At 37.3% G+C, this 14,868-nt stretch overlaps 1 protein-coding gene across 2 annotated transcripts in view; it reads right to left on the bottom strand.

Annotated features, from left to right (window-relative positions):
- Positions 1-13,138, bottom strand: part of LOC108114231 (calcium uniporter protein, mitochondrial) — a 50,003-nt gene extending 36,865 nt beyond the window's left edge. The window contains exons 1-2 of one of the 2 annotated variants that reach the window (XM_017225101.2): positions 11,913-13,138; positions 660-777 (exon numbers count right to left, since the gene is read on the bottom strand). In XM_017225101.2, coding sequence (XP_017080590.2) covers positions 660-777; positions 11,913-12,029 — 235 coding nt within the window. In that variant the 5' untranslated portion in view covers positions 12,030-13,138. The remainder of the gene's footprint in view (positions 1-659; positions 778-11,912) is intronic. The other variant, XM_017225102.2, reaches the window with a different exon arrangement.
- Positions 13,139-14,868: the final 1,730 nt, after the last annotated feature.

Genomic DNA, 14,868 nt, shown 5'->3' with positions numbered 1-14,868 from the left:
ACATTTCGTTGTTTAATCAATTACAAATCATGATATTCGATTTGGTATTTGCTAATAAAATTTGTCAATTAAGATGTTAGATGTTGGTAATTCCAAAATTCAATTACTTCCTTAGTGTGAAAAACAAAATTTTGTGTGCGAAAAGTTAAAAATATTTTCATGGCTTACCCTTAGAAGTTTTCTTTTTAGTTTTCTTTCTATTCATTAACAGTCTCTTCTTTTTTTTTCTATTTATGATTCTTTTCTTGATTAAATTTTCTTTACCTTATAAGAGTTAAATGCTTTAATTTTGATTTTCTCAAACCTACAAAACTTACACAATCCTTTGGTTTCTATAAATTTTCTAATTCTGGTTATCAAATCAACAGGAACAGCTTCTTGATTCATCGCACTCTCCTTCAAACCTTTCTCTCTACAAGAAGAACTACTCTCCCCGCCAAACTCTTGATTCAATTTTGATTCCTTTTCTTTTTGATTTCCCTTAACTTCTGCTTGCTCTTCCACATGTCGACTTGAGCTGTGACCTGTGATGGAAATGATTGATAAGCTCGCATTTCCACCCACCCCACAATGTTGTCAAATCCAATCAGTTATCCGCATTAAAAGCAAAATATTTACAGAATATCTCCAACGAGATCCCAATCCCCAACCACACTCACCTCCCGTCGTCGGTTTTTTATGCTTGTCCGACTTTTTGCCACCGCTCGCTTCATCATCCTCCGCCGTAGATGCAAAGCTTCTGTGCTGCTGCTGTAGCTCATGGCCTGGCCGTAAGTGCTGGAGGAAAGGGAGGAGAAAATATTTGCAAATTAACATTAATGACTCCATTTCGCAATATTGATTGTGGCTTAAATTGCCCATAGATCTTGCTACTGCTGCTCAGTGGCATGATAATGCATGCGTATAAAGGTAAATTATATGCCCCTATCATCATGAAAAGTAACGATAACATCACAGTGCGTATGGGAGTGATTTCAAGGGAGTGCACCTTAGGGTGGACCTTCTCTAAATTTAAGTATTAGATATAAGAGCTACCTAAAACCGAGAAATTTATGATTTTCGGAAAGAAAAACTTATTTTTCTTTAATATTTCACCCAAAAAAAAGTTGATTTCTGCAGCTTTAAAGTCCACCCTAGCTTACTTTGTACATTCTTCTAAACATATTCAGTGACTCCCACTTCTGTCCACATTTTAGAACTGGCATTCTTTGCATGTTTCGGCTCTACCTAATTAAGTTAAAATGCTCCCTGGTGAAATCACGTGCTCCCCATAACGAAAGACGAAAACGACAACGAACTGGCACTCAAAACAAAAGAAGACGAAAAGCGGAAAAGGAAAGGGAAATGGGAGAAGGGAGAAGGGAAAATGGGATGCGTAAATACAGTTATTGTTAGTGAGTTTGTGTGGCCTTAGCCCACAACCCGGTCTCCGTCTGTCACTTTTCTTTTACAACTTTTTTTCCTTCTACCAGCAACGTTGCGTATGAGTAATCACACACGCAGACAAAAACACACACAGACAAACACTCGAGGGAGGACACAAACGGGCAAAGGAAATCGAAACCGTAACCGTTTACCTTGTCATTTTGACAACAATAACAAGTTGGGACGCTGGAAAGGATTTCAAAGTTGCAAAATTCTCAAGTTTAGAGTTTTAACAGGAAAAGATTTAATATTAAATATAAATATTTAATTTTAATTTTAATTTTACAACAGTATCCAAGTTTATAGCCTATGAATTTGAAATTACTTAATGTTTAAAACTGTAAAACCACTTAAAATGTTAAACTCTCCCAAAGGCACGTTGAAAGTCTGTTGAAAGTGCTTAATAAATTCAACAACAAATCCCATAAATTAAACTTGGCAATAGTGAAAACCATTCCGACATCTCCATTTCCTTTAGTTATTCAAACTCACAGAGCTGAAATATATACAAACCACCCTCGCAGTTTGAACTTGTGCTTGAAAATATAAAATAACATTGCATAATTTTAGGTGCAGCTGTCAAAGTGTGTGGATGTACAGCCGTATATATGCAGCCGTTTTAGACCCGAATGGGGAATTACGGGTTTTCTCATATGGTATGCACGTGTTGTGCGCCGTTTTCAACTTTTACTGATTGGATTTCACGCTTGACTCCAATCAGGCCCTTCAATAATTTAGGCCCTTTCGAATGCGCTTGAAAAAATGTAGGAAAATCAAATGTTTCCCACGAGTAATTGAAATTTAAATGGCAAATAAATTCCCCAAACACGCGCCCACGCAGTCCATATATCAAATTTTGTTAGCTCGCCGCAGAAACTTTTGGTGATTTGTTGCCGCGCATTATTGATGGACTTTGCCTTCAAATGACAATGCTGCAGAACATTTCTGACAGTTGGTCAGAGTTTTCCTTTTCCGTAGACTGCGAGGCAAAGCCGGAGGGTAAAGGCAAAAGTTATGACCCCCGACGAGCTGTTAGCCAGCATCAAATGTTAAAAAGTTGCCCCACAGGCATTGCCAAGGAAGCAAATGAAACATTAGGCGGCACATAAATTTAACAAGCTCCGACAGACAGCCAAAGAAATCCAAGTTTCAGCCGGCAAGTATGCCACATTTTTTTTTGTTTTTGCTGGCAAAAGTTTTTACGATCGTCCAAATAAATTGAAATCGCAGCTCAAGCTTAGTTTGGCTTATTCCCCGAGATGAAAATGAAAACGTAATTTCATAAATTACACCTGCTGTTTTTCTCGGTAGAAGATAAGCTGAAAGTTGTCACCGCAACTTGAGTCAAAGCATTTCCAAGTTAATTTCTGCTTTGGGGCAGCTTTAAAAGTGAGGAATCAGCCGTATGCAAGCTTCAAAACATCCTTGGCCTCTGTCTGCGACATGTTGCAGCAATTGTCCTTTAATGAGCCCGACAATATTATGACCACGTGCGGCGTTCTAGTCTCCGCTCAAGGCAGCTGTTGGGAAAACAAGCCAGCACACAGGACCAGCCAGGATAAAAACACCAAAACGAGGACAAAGAAGGCTCTCAGCATAGAGGAAAATAAGTAGAGGACCTGGGCCCATAACAATAAGCAAAAGGAGAGCTCTCTGTCTCGGGATGCCTCAAATCTTTTTCGTCTGGAAAACAACGAAAATGCCAAACAAAAAAGTCTTCCAACATTAGAGATAAAAATAAAATTACAGTGGTTCGTGTAATTTGCATAACATTTTCATTTCTCTCGTTCATTTGGGGGCTCCTCTCTTCAAATTGCTTTTCATATTTTAAAGCAAGAAAGCCAGCCTAAAGACAGACTTTAAGTTGATTGAAATTAAAATTTAAAACCTCGATGATTACAAGAAAGTAAAACAAAAAACTAAAAAGAAAATCACAAAAGTTTAGTACATAAAATAAATCATGACATTAACATATTTCTTGCCCCTCTTTTGAGTGATTTAAATTGTTTTTTATGTATTTTATTATTGCCCCATTTTCTAGACAACAAAAACTTTGAGAAACTTCCCAGCGAATTTCTAAATTAATTGAAATTAAATTTTAAGGACCCCTTGCAAAGAATTCAGCATGGAAAGTTGCCGTTCCAGGAAGTCATGCATGCCAGAAAGTTGTGGGACAGGCGAAACCCTAGGCAAGCCCACTCGTCTTACAGCCCTTTGTTCTTGGCCAACAAAGTCGCGTGTCAAGTGGTGCATTCCTGGGCTGCTAGCCAAGAATAACACGCCGTCGTCGAGCATATTGTTCCTTACGCGTTTGATTGTCTCTGAATGAGCTCGTTAAGACCGGGCCAAATGGAATAATGAATACCCATCAAGGCAATTTGTCCGTTCCACCGTTGAAATGCAAGTTGAAGTTCTTCGCACAGATATATGTATTTATTTAATAGCTCGTAAAACGAAGAAGTCTCTTGCTAAGCAATTTATTATTTAGAAATTGAGGCTGCTGCTGGCAATGAATCATAAAAGTAAAACGAGTGAGCAAATCACCAAGGAAATGAGATTAGTGGAACGACGACATCGAAGACAGGATAAGGCTTAAGGAGCAATCCCCCGGTAACATTTCCACAACATTTCAAGCCAAGTCAATAAATTTCTATAAATATATTAAAAGGAAAAACCAAAAGAGAGAAAGCTAATAAATTAGACACATGTTCACAGCAGGCAGTCAGAATTTCTTGTAGATTTTCTTCTTGGTTTCTTCATTGGCAAAGAGTGAATAGATTTTGCCAGAAACGATTTTCTGCAAGTAAATATTTAGCTGAGAAAAAAAACAGAGATAAACAAGTCGAGAAGCACCAACACAAGGGCAGACTATCAAAAATCATCAGATACAGAGAGAGAAAAATTAAAGAGACACGCCATTAGGCCAGACGGACTAAAATTAGTATGAGCGCCACATACACAAAGTGATAAATATACACACAGACATCCTATAGATACGAAGATACACACCGTCGAAATGGAAATAGATATTTTTTTTATTTCTCGAGAAAAGAGTGCAAAACGCTGCCAGAAATTTGTCGCTGCCCTCATAATTCATAGATAGCCAGGAAAATGTGGTTAAAAGCAGACATATTTTCTAACTCTCTAACAATCTAATATGACTTGAATGTGGCAGTAAAAACACAAAGGAAATGTAACTGACAAAAGGAAAGTTTTTCCCCCCAAAAAAATATCTTAACTGCCTGCTTGCTTAGGCCATTTCATCCTGAAGTTTACTCGCCTCTTCTCCCTTAAGACTTGGCCAAAAGTGAGTTTTATATGCCCATTTGTAAGCGTTTTACTTCAGTTTAAATGCATGCTGTGGGATCTGCCCAGGGCTGTCTGGTAAAATTCATTTTAATTGCGTATACGTAATATTACGAGTGGCCTTTGGGTTTGTTTGTTTATTCAGCCAATTTGGTTAATGGAAATTCGCCAGAAGAACAAACTAAATGAATTGCATTTTCGTTCATTGATACAATTAAAAGGTGTATTAGGTAAACGCTGTAACCAGAAGAAGGGAAATGCATGTCAGTCACAGGCTGGTTTTAATTAATAATGCCAAGGCTAATACGAAATTCGAGTTAATTAAGCTTTAATTGTAATTGGAAAAGGTAATAAGGGTTGAGTGGAAAAGGAAAAATCCCACAAGGATTACACAGTCACAGACATTTACACCCTCTGCGTGTGTTACCTTTATTCAGCTTATTCAACCTCTCTTCCCCTCCTGGCCAAGCGAATTTCAATTACACATATTCCATATTCATAGAGTCTGTGGCCTGGCCTCGGGTGATGGACTGCCATCAGTAAATAATGCAAAAAAGTACATACATGCTCGAAAGTGGTAAAAAGCTGCAACAAATTGAGCTAGTAAAAGCTCAATCCAGTCAATACAAAGCTCAACGAAACAGGAAACCATAAACTTGTGGGTTCTAGCACATAACCGTAACCAGGAATCAGGAGTCAGAAGCCCAAGGAGTCTGGGGCAGAAACATAAAAACCAACTCAGTAATTGCATTACTCACTCAAAATAATGACCCATTAACCCGCAGGCCATTGCTCGAGAAACAGAAGCCGCGCTCGCCTTTAATTAGTTACTACAATATCTTAGTTAACCACACGTAGGACTTCACTGGCATTGCGGGCTGTCAAACAAAATTGCACAAAGCAAACGTGTTCGTCTGACGCAAAAAATAATATTTTCTTGCAGGGAAATTTTCCGTTCTCCCTTCTGAGAAGGAAAATTCCACTCCAAAAGTTGTTCCTTCAAAGGAAACCAAAAACGGGTGTGAGAGTATCATGGCCATGTGCTTGAGCTATGGCCTTGCAGGCGGTTAATTTTCATTTTAATTTTAATACAATTAACACTCACAAAAGGCGATAAAAATAGGTCTCAGTGAAAGAAAGGCCAGGCGAGAAGCGGGCCACGCCCCAATGCTTATCAGCAAGGACCCGAGGCCACATCCCATTCTAATTAGTAGGCGACAAAAAAGCGCCAACAAAAACCCGAACCGCATGTTGAGTGCTCCATTTAGTGAAAACCGCATGAGAACAACATTATGCAGTCCCCTTTTTTATGGCTAAAATAAACTAGAATGGCGACAACAAAAAACAAGAATTTTACAAGGACTAAGCTGTGTTTTTTAATGGACAGCCAATGAGATATTTTGTGATGGAAAATGTGTATTAAAAAAATAATTTATTCAACTTTTTACCATTAATGAAATGTTAAACATAGTAGAAATGACTTTGCAAGCCTTTTTAATTTTAATAATAAAATACATAATTTATTCCCCCATCAACATATTTTATTCCCTTTTAAATCCATCATGAAATTGCTTATATTTTTAAATATTTAAATGAAATTTAAGTAAGTTTATACCTTAAACAAGAACTACAGATTTAAGAACCTGAGTAACCTACTCATATTTGTCTTTTGTCTTTGCCAAAGCCCTACTTACCACCCGTGTGACAAACTTAAGTGGATATTATGGAAACCAGGAACCTAGCCAGGAGAGTAGGACACCCAAAATTTATGTAGCTCATTTTTGAGGCAAGCTTTCGCCTTCGCCTGTGGAGCGCAACGAAATTTGCATATAATAGGAGAATTTTGCGCCTTCAAAAATTCCAAAGAAGCGACAACAACAACAACAAGCTCAGCTGACACTCGACTCCAGTGGAGGAACTTGAAGGAAACCTGGGACCCAAACTCAACCGCAGAGCCTGCGATGTGGCCTGAATTAATAACGAACCTTTTATGCGGGTTTCACTCTGTGCTTTTCTCGCCTTTTGTTTGGCCTTTAAATTGTCTAGAATTTATTCAAAGATTTCGGGGCCAACGATAGAGTTCTGTAAGTGGCCAACGCAAACGCCACAAATATTTGCTAAATAAATTAGGAGCCAGCTAGCCCACAATCTTGCACACTCTTGCCCACTCTTCCCCACTCTGTTTGTCCAACGCATTTTGGTAGTCAATAGAATTGAATTAAAATCAGAACACAAACACAAATAACTCGAGTGGCTTTCCACAGAATTATGCTGACAACATTGAAATATTTTATGGCGCAGGTCAATCGCAATCGTGAGATCTCCCCTCTCGAATGCTTTAAATCGAATTGAGTTGATTTTATAAATTGAACAAATAATTTATTTAAGCTGATTCGGGGTCGCGTGGCCTCAAGTGAATTATGTATAAAGCATTCCTCTATATATGCCCACACTCTCATTCAGACTGTGAGTGCTGATAAGTTCTATCTGAAAAAAAAGCGACACAAATTGATAAGGGAAATTGGGTAAATGCTCAATGGATTCTTTTTCTCCCTTGGCGCTTACAGTTTAACCTGCACTGTAAATAGTTTCGCAGATTGGATTACAAGTGCTCGACGAAAAAGGGCGAAAAGGGAGTAAAGATACATAAAAGGCTTTTGGCCACTTGTATCTATTAGATACACATGCAGCCACAGCTCCGTTCAGAGTCATTAGATAAACATCAAAGGGAACATTGAAACCGACAAGTTGCGGGGGATTCGAGTGGCAGAAAAGGGTTGGGGGTTTAAGCAGGGTTGGAGGTTTCACATGTGGGGTTGTTCGGCAGTTGGCGCCCTTGTCAACAGCAGAAGTCAAGTGCAGGAGCAATGGCCATGCACAGGCAAAGGCTAAGTTGGCAGAAGTTATATTACCATGGCTACCAGGCGGGCACAAAGGGGAAAGGGCAAAGATAAACATAAATATGAATACACTGGGATTAAGGATAGATTTTCTATAAGATAGAATCAAACTTTGTTTTTAGTTCAGAGAAATATCTTTCCTCTTATATTTCAAACCACTTTGACTTAGCGTTTCCTTCAGTTCAATTGCATATCTTCTTTAAGATAAACTCTTCAATCATATTTACCTTTTCCATCTAAAAATCCCCTTAAGAACCTTTTCTTTCAGTGCAGCTTAATGTATGGCGAGAAGATATTCACTCTGTTAGCTATTTGTCGGTTGAATAATATTACGACCAAGTTATGCTGGCAATTTCGGAGGCATAACTTTAAGTTCTGCTGATGAAGCGACAGCGAGAGCCCTAATGAGGTCTTGCTAGTTTGTGACATAAGCGAAGGAGCCCTCTCAAAACCCTTCCACTTCCCACCAGTTTACGATGGCTTTAATTACGCGTATAATCCTTGCCTCCTTGTTCCCTATTACCCCGAATATCCTCTCAACTTGTGGCAACATGCATACTATATATATGCATGCAAATATTTTTGCAACGTCTGGTGGGGAAATTTGCTTTTCGGTTTTCCCTGATAGCTAAGCAAAGATTTTGCAGCGCTGATAAATGTGCGAAAACGTGCACAAGTTTGCAAGGAAAAGCCCTAGGGAGAAGGGGCGGCTAAGGGTGTGTTGTGGCAAATGCTAGTTCTATATTATGCAGATTTTCTGCGGCTCAAATGTTTGTGTGCGGGTTAAGTCGAATGTTTTTAAGGGGACTTTAAGGTGAGAGCCGCACAAACTTGCTGATCAAACAATAGTTGATAGTATTTAAGAAGGAGATTAGCGAAAGTCAAAAAGTAACTGCTGATAAGTTAAGTATTTTACTGAGCTCTAACAGCCTACAAAAAAAGTTACTAGAACTTTGACTTTGCTGGGAATTAGCAGGCAAAAACTTGTGAACGAGGTTGAGTAAGTCTAAAAAAGATTATAAAAATCTTTTAGAACAGAAAAAGCTCTTAACTTGAGATATTATTTTTAAGATGGGTGTAAAAAAGCAGTGAAAAATATAATCAGTAAGAAAATATGTAAAAAACTGGTAAGATGTTAAATGAGAGTATTGAACTTGCACTTTCAGTCTATAATAAAATGTGGATCAAGAATATTAAGCCGATATGGCAATCGTGACGTGATTTACAATCAAGGTTGTTTACTTAACCTTTTAAAAAGTTCAAATTCCAACTTGATATAGCCTCACAGATTTTCATTCTCAAAGTAAAGCAGTACTAATAATGTGGTTTCTTTTAGTGCAGCTCCCAGCAAAAGCTAAGCTCAGCTAAAAGCCATGAAAAGTGTGCAGGAAAAGTGGTAAAAACTTGCATAGCTGAAAAATGAATTTTAAGTATCACTAACTAAGCCTGATTTAATGAGCAGATTTGGTAAAAAGTCGCCATACACCACGACTCTAAGCCCTGGCTTTAAGCCCGGCTGACCTTTGGGCTGCATTATGTGCAACCTGTGCAGGTTTACTTTGGATATGATGAATTCCATTTGCATAAATACCGCGTTGTTTTCGTTTGCCATGGAAGTCTGTGTTTCTGTTTGCCCACTGGCCCACTCAGAGATGCACAAATAAAGCCGCTTCCAAAGCCTGAATCATGGCACTCGTGTATTTAATCAAATATCAATTGATCCCCCATAGCACACTCTCCCCGCCCTATTGCATATGTTGGGAAAATTATTGTGCACCGGTAGAGAAAATTCCCGTAAACATACAATTGTGGTCAGAATAATAGGTTTTGCTGGTATCAAAAATAGATTGACCACAATGGCTATCATGTAGACGGCAATAAAATCGTTTATAGCCATTAATATTTGATTTACGACTATTAGGCTGGAGGTATTTATAGTAACACTTAAGTTTTATACGTCATTTTATTAGTCAGACAAAAGGTTAATTATACCTAAACAGAAATCAATATGTTTTTGATATTCATACTAACAAACTGTATATCTTTTCACTTTATGTAATGTTTAATAAAAGAGGAATCAGAACTTAAAATATTACTAACTAGTTATGAAATTTCAACAGCTTACTATAAAAATTATTCTAAAACTTTTCTTGTTATTAAAAACTTTGTAATGAAAAAATTTGTGTAAAAACTTTTGAAAAGCGAAAAATAATTGTATAATTGGCTAGTACTATATGCTAGCAATTTTTCAGGAACAATAGTTGGGGTTAGCTATTATTCCAACTGTCACTGTCTGTGTGTGTGCCACGCCCCAGGAAACAGGAATATAGTAAAACAAATGGCAACACACAATGCAAAAATGCCGAAATTCGAGGGCAAGCCAAAAATCCCATTGAAAAGGAAATGCTGGAAAGAGACAGCTATAGCTGAAGGGATAGTGAGGGGAGTTGTAACAACACACGTTCTAGGTCTGTATGTGTGCATGAGTATTGTGGGGCAGACCAAATGGCGCCAATAAAAGTTTTTCTGCTCTACGAAAACAAAGAAAAAAAAAATCCTACAAATCCCCAGGACTTTATTTATTTTTTTTCGCGTACGCCCAGAGATTTAAAGTGAAAAGAAAAACTAGAGCATGCTATGGAGAGACTATGACACGTTAGAATGCCAAAAACGGAAATCCGGGTCAAGAAGTTTCCTAAAATCGTGAGCTTGACAATCTATGTTGTCGGTTTCTTTGTTGCTGCCTTTTCTATTTGCTTTAATCAGCTAAGAGAGAGAGCTCAGAGAAAAACAAAAATAAAATGCAAATTGAGACAGACACTCGTACGTTGGAAAAGTTGAGCAAATAACCTGCTAAAAAGTAAATAATCCCGGTGGATATATCTCCCTGGGCTTCCCAGACCTACTGCCATCAACACTCGCTCTCTGTTTGTTCCGCTCTCTTTGCAAATAAAAAAGCTCAAAAGCCGCCCGCCTTTGCCGACACTTGAGCTGAGCAAATAACGGCGTATTTAATCATTTCGTATGCAAATCGAGTTTGTCATAAAAGAAATAATACTAGCAGAGTACCAGCCGGTTGAATGGGCCTGTTTTTGGTTACAGAGGAACATCAAAAAGGATACATTTTTTAAGGATTTCTTTAATTTAAGCTATTATTTCATTTATTTTATTTTTTATAAATAGAAAATATCTGCATATTTTTCAAATTTTGAACACAAAAAGTTCTTTATAGAAAAGTTTCACTGTACCTCAGATTGTACTCTCATTTCAAATGCTTTCGCTGATTCACTTAGCTAAGCTCGCAATGTGCACTGATAAGCAGTAGCATTTGTAATTGTTAGACAATGAAAATCGGTCGCTCAGCATCAATAAAATGACTCACCCTAATTAATTAAATCAATGACCTACAGTTTTATAGCCACTGAGATGCCATAGCGAGTGCTAATTGCTCCGAACTTCTCTCCCTTACAAAAAAATTTACCGCAATCACTCATCTATCTACGCTCCCTTGCCATCTCCTAACTCCTCCCACCTATCATGTCATGTGATGATAAACATTTCTGACAGCTGTTTTTGTTGTTCTTTCTTTGGCCTTTTTTCGCGCAGGTGCAATAACAACAACAAGAAGGAACTGAGAGTGGGAGAGAGAGTTTGGCAAAGGAAAAGATGGAGAGAGTTAAACTCCAAATGAAGTTTGCCCGGCCAAAAAGGGAGTGCAAAAGAGACAAGGGGGAAATGGAGAGAAAGAGAACAAGCTTGAATGAGAGCCATATGTTGGCATGTCACGTAGATATAGATATGTAAGCTTATAAATTGTATTTTAAGACTGGTTCTTTGCATAAATTTTAATAATTTGAAACACAAAATGTGCCCAACCCAAATAAGAATTTGGACAAGGAACGAACGTTTCTGTATAAGTAACAAAGTTCAGAACTACATCTGTCTTCCCACAGTTGCGGTTAACTTTATAGCAGTTTTAAATTTTAAAAAGCAAAAACAAATCATTTTAAATTTTATCATAAACAGTTATTTTTGTTCTCAATTTTTAAACTCAGAATAATGAATCACGACTAACTTCCTGGCACTATTTACTTTTTTATTTCATCTTAAAAATATCTTGATACTACGATATCACCCGCTACTGTAGCCATGGGCTTACTCACATTCGTAAAACAAGTGCGTGTATTTTTATAGATCAGATACGGCGGCAACAGCTGCTCCCCCGGACAGTATTCCCCAGTATTTCAACACTATATAGGTGTGTGTGTGTGTAGTACTCACCAGGGCAAAGGTCGTGACGGGGGCCAAGCGGAGGGCGAGACTACGATGGGTTGTGGTGGTCGAGGGTCGCAGGAACAGCCGGAAGGCGCTGACTATGGCGGCCCTATTTCTGGACATGATTCTCCGCGTTTAACTGGAACTGGTTCTACACCTGGACACTACACTTCACTGAAAACTTTTCCTCACGCTTTATGAATCACAAGAACACCGGTTATTTTGGGTGGTAGGACGGTTAAATAATGAGTAATATCGGAATTCTTTGGTATTCGGTATTGGTATTTTGGTTGTTGTTGAAAAATATTTACAAAAATGAAAGATCACTAAGAGGCTTGGCACTATCTCTCATTTAAAATCCAATATTGAAATGATATGAACGAGACGATTATTTTTTTTTCGAATCGGAAATTTTATCGGTGCCCCTTTCATCATTCGGGAATTCCAGAGGCACCGTTAGAACCTTCCGAAGTATATTAAGCCGAATTGGTAGCTCTCACGATAAATGAACCAATACAATTTTTCTTTTCACTTAACATTTTAAAATAATTTAACGTTTATTTTTGATTACTAAAACAAAAGCGTGTAAGATGTGGAAAGGGAAAATGCAACAAGCCGCTTTTAACAATAACAAAAAGCAACTCAGAACGGGCGCCAAAAAGGAGAATGGGAGAATATTCGGAGAGAAGGGGCAGAGAGAATTACCGGTTTTACCCAGCGAATCTTCTTTAACTTTTCATACGCGGCACATAGGGCAAAAACCCCAACGATTAGCACTCGGAATAGGATTATATATAGAAAGATATATGCTCCAGCAACTTAATAATTAACAAGGCGGCGTTTTTTTGGCACTCTCTCTTATTTTCTCTTCGCACTCTCTTCGCCCACAACTATTTTTATTTTAAGCCGGCAAATATATGTATGAGCACGCGATTTTATTAATATTCTTATTTTGTGTTTTTTTTTGCAACTGTCGTTAATTGCCGAGTACCTGTTAGCACGTGCTATTATCGTTATATGGCTTATCTAGTTAGATTTTAAATATATCTTAAGCAGCTTCTTGTTTCGCGCCAATCGTATGTACCGTTATATTTTTGAATAAATATATATTTTTCTAAATATATATCTTAAATAACGCGTTTCGAATTTTAATATTTAAAGTTGTCAATAAAATTAAAAAACATTGACACCCACAACCGACACGAACGAACTACAGAAATGAACTAACTAAAGCTGCCCAAGGAAAGCTGTGTTTACACGATATTATCGGGGTTTTTAGCTGCAACTATCGATTAGTTCACTGCTTTCACTGTTTTCACTAGCAAGATAGGCGCCAAATCATGAATTTAAAAATATTTTATTTTTTTTTTTTGAAGTTTTTATATATACTGACCTTAAAAAATTATTTTTATAAATCAATTGTTATTTATCCATATATACTTTTATATCATTATTCCATTTGAGACAAACGCATGAGTGAAAAACTACTAACTGGCATATTATTATTTCGAAGCTAAATATTTTTATCTAAGTATACAATAAATATGCTATTCCACAGTCTTCTTAAGTTTAGTGTTCCAGATTTTTAAATAAAATTTCATTGCAAAATAGAGATGGCTTAAAATATTTGTTCTAACAATACTATCGATATGTCTAGAACTGTGGATTGTGCACTTGCTAACTAAGAAGGAACAGTCGCTTGGTGAGGATGATGTTCTCGCTAGCTGTGGTGGATTCTTTTGCCAGGTGTATTTCCTTGCTTTTAGTACACTGTAAAGAAAAGTGTCTTAGCTTTTAGAACGCTGCTGTTAAGTGAGTAATGTTAAAAAAAAAGTCTCCGCTATCCCACTAAGCTGTTAACAAAATTGAATGATTTCCTTAAATCATTTATAACTAATTACTATTTTATTTAGATAAAGTATCAAATTAAAAAAAGCTAATGATATTCAACCAACAGCTTTGTAGAAATCTGAGGTTTGGCTTCTCCCTTAGAGCCAAGTAACCAACATTGAAAACACCAAATCCTTTTTACACTTGCAATAATTTTCGTTTTTATTATTGTCGCATTACGAATCTAAACTTGAACTAGTCCTCATACAGTTACGCATATATCCAACTATACAATAGAGCTTTGCTTAGTGCTGCGTTTAAAAGTACAACTAGAGTTTTACAGTTTTACATGGAGGCCTGTGACAAGCGCATTTTAGATCTACTCACTAGGCTTAGGCTAAAAACGTCGTCTATATAATACACTTAGGGGATAGAGGCAGCCTTATGCTTAACATACTAGTTTCGATATATGTTTTAGTGTGTGTTTTTCTGTATGTAGCACTCGTTAACTGCTGGAACAAAAAACTTACAGTTTTGGCATGGATTTAAAAAATGCTTAAAGTTACACAGCAGTTTCTGCCAGCTGCCGTGTGAAGTAGTAGTTAATACATATACGAGTAAGTATGTGTTTTAGAGCTGTCAAAAATGTTAAGAAGATCGAGTCTTTAGGATGCGGAGAGCTGAATTGGTGTCTGAGGTAATAACGAAAGTGCTGGATTATGCGTTAAACTTAATTAGGCGCTTAATTCGCCATTACCAACTAATAAACATTAAACAACTAACAAAGCGCATTTATGCATTTATTCATGATGCCTCATGATATTATTTATGATAATTTATAATGCCCAAGCATACTCATACATTCATACACTCGACTATTTACACAATGTTCGCAGATAAACACACTCACATAGATACACACTCACACCACTGTACAACTTTAGCTGACAACTGCAGTGACATTAATTAGCTGCAATAGCAACAAACAAAAAAGATTTATGCATGTTAAAAGCGACTAATTATGTTATTTTTTCCTTCTTAATTTTAACTTTTTTCTACAGCAGCTGCTTTTAAGCTGTTTATAAGCCAGGCGGCCCTTGTTCTGTTGTTGTTTTTCTCACTTTCGACAAGA

This window comes from Drosophila eugracilis, unplaced genomic scaffold (genome assembly GCF_018153835.1).
Source record: "Drosophila eugracilis isolate 14026-0451.02 unplaced genomic scaffold, ASM1815383v1 contig_2154, whole genome shotgun sequence".
In the NCBI taxonomy this organism is placed as follows: Eukaryota; Metazoa; Arthropoda; class Insecta; order Diptera; family Drosophilidae; genus Drosophila; species Drosophila eugracilis.
This window is presented reverse-complemented; position numbering and strand designations above follow the sequence as displayed.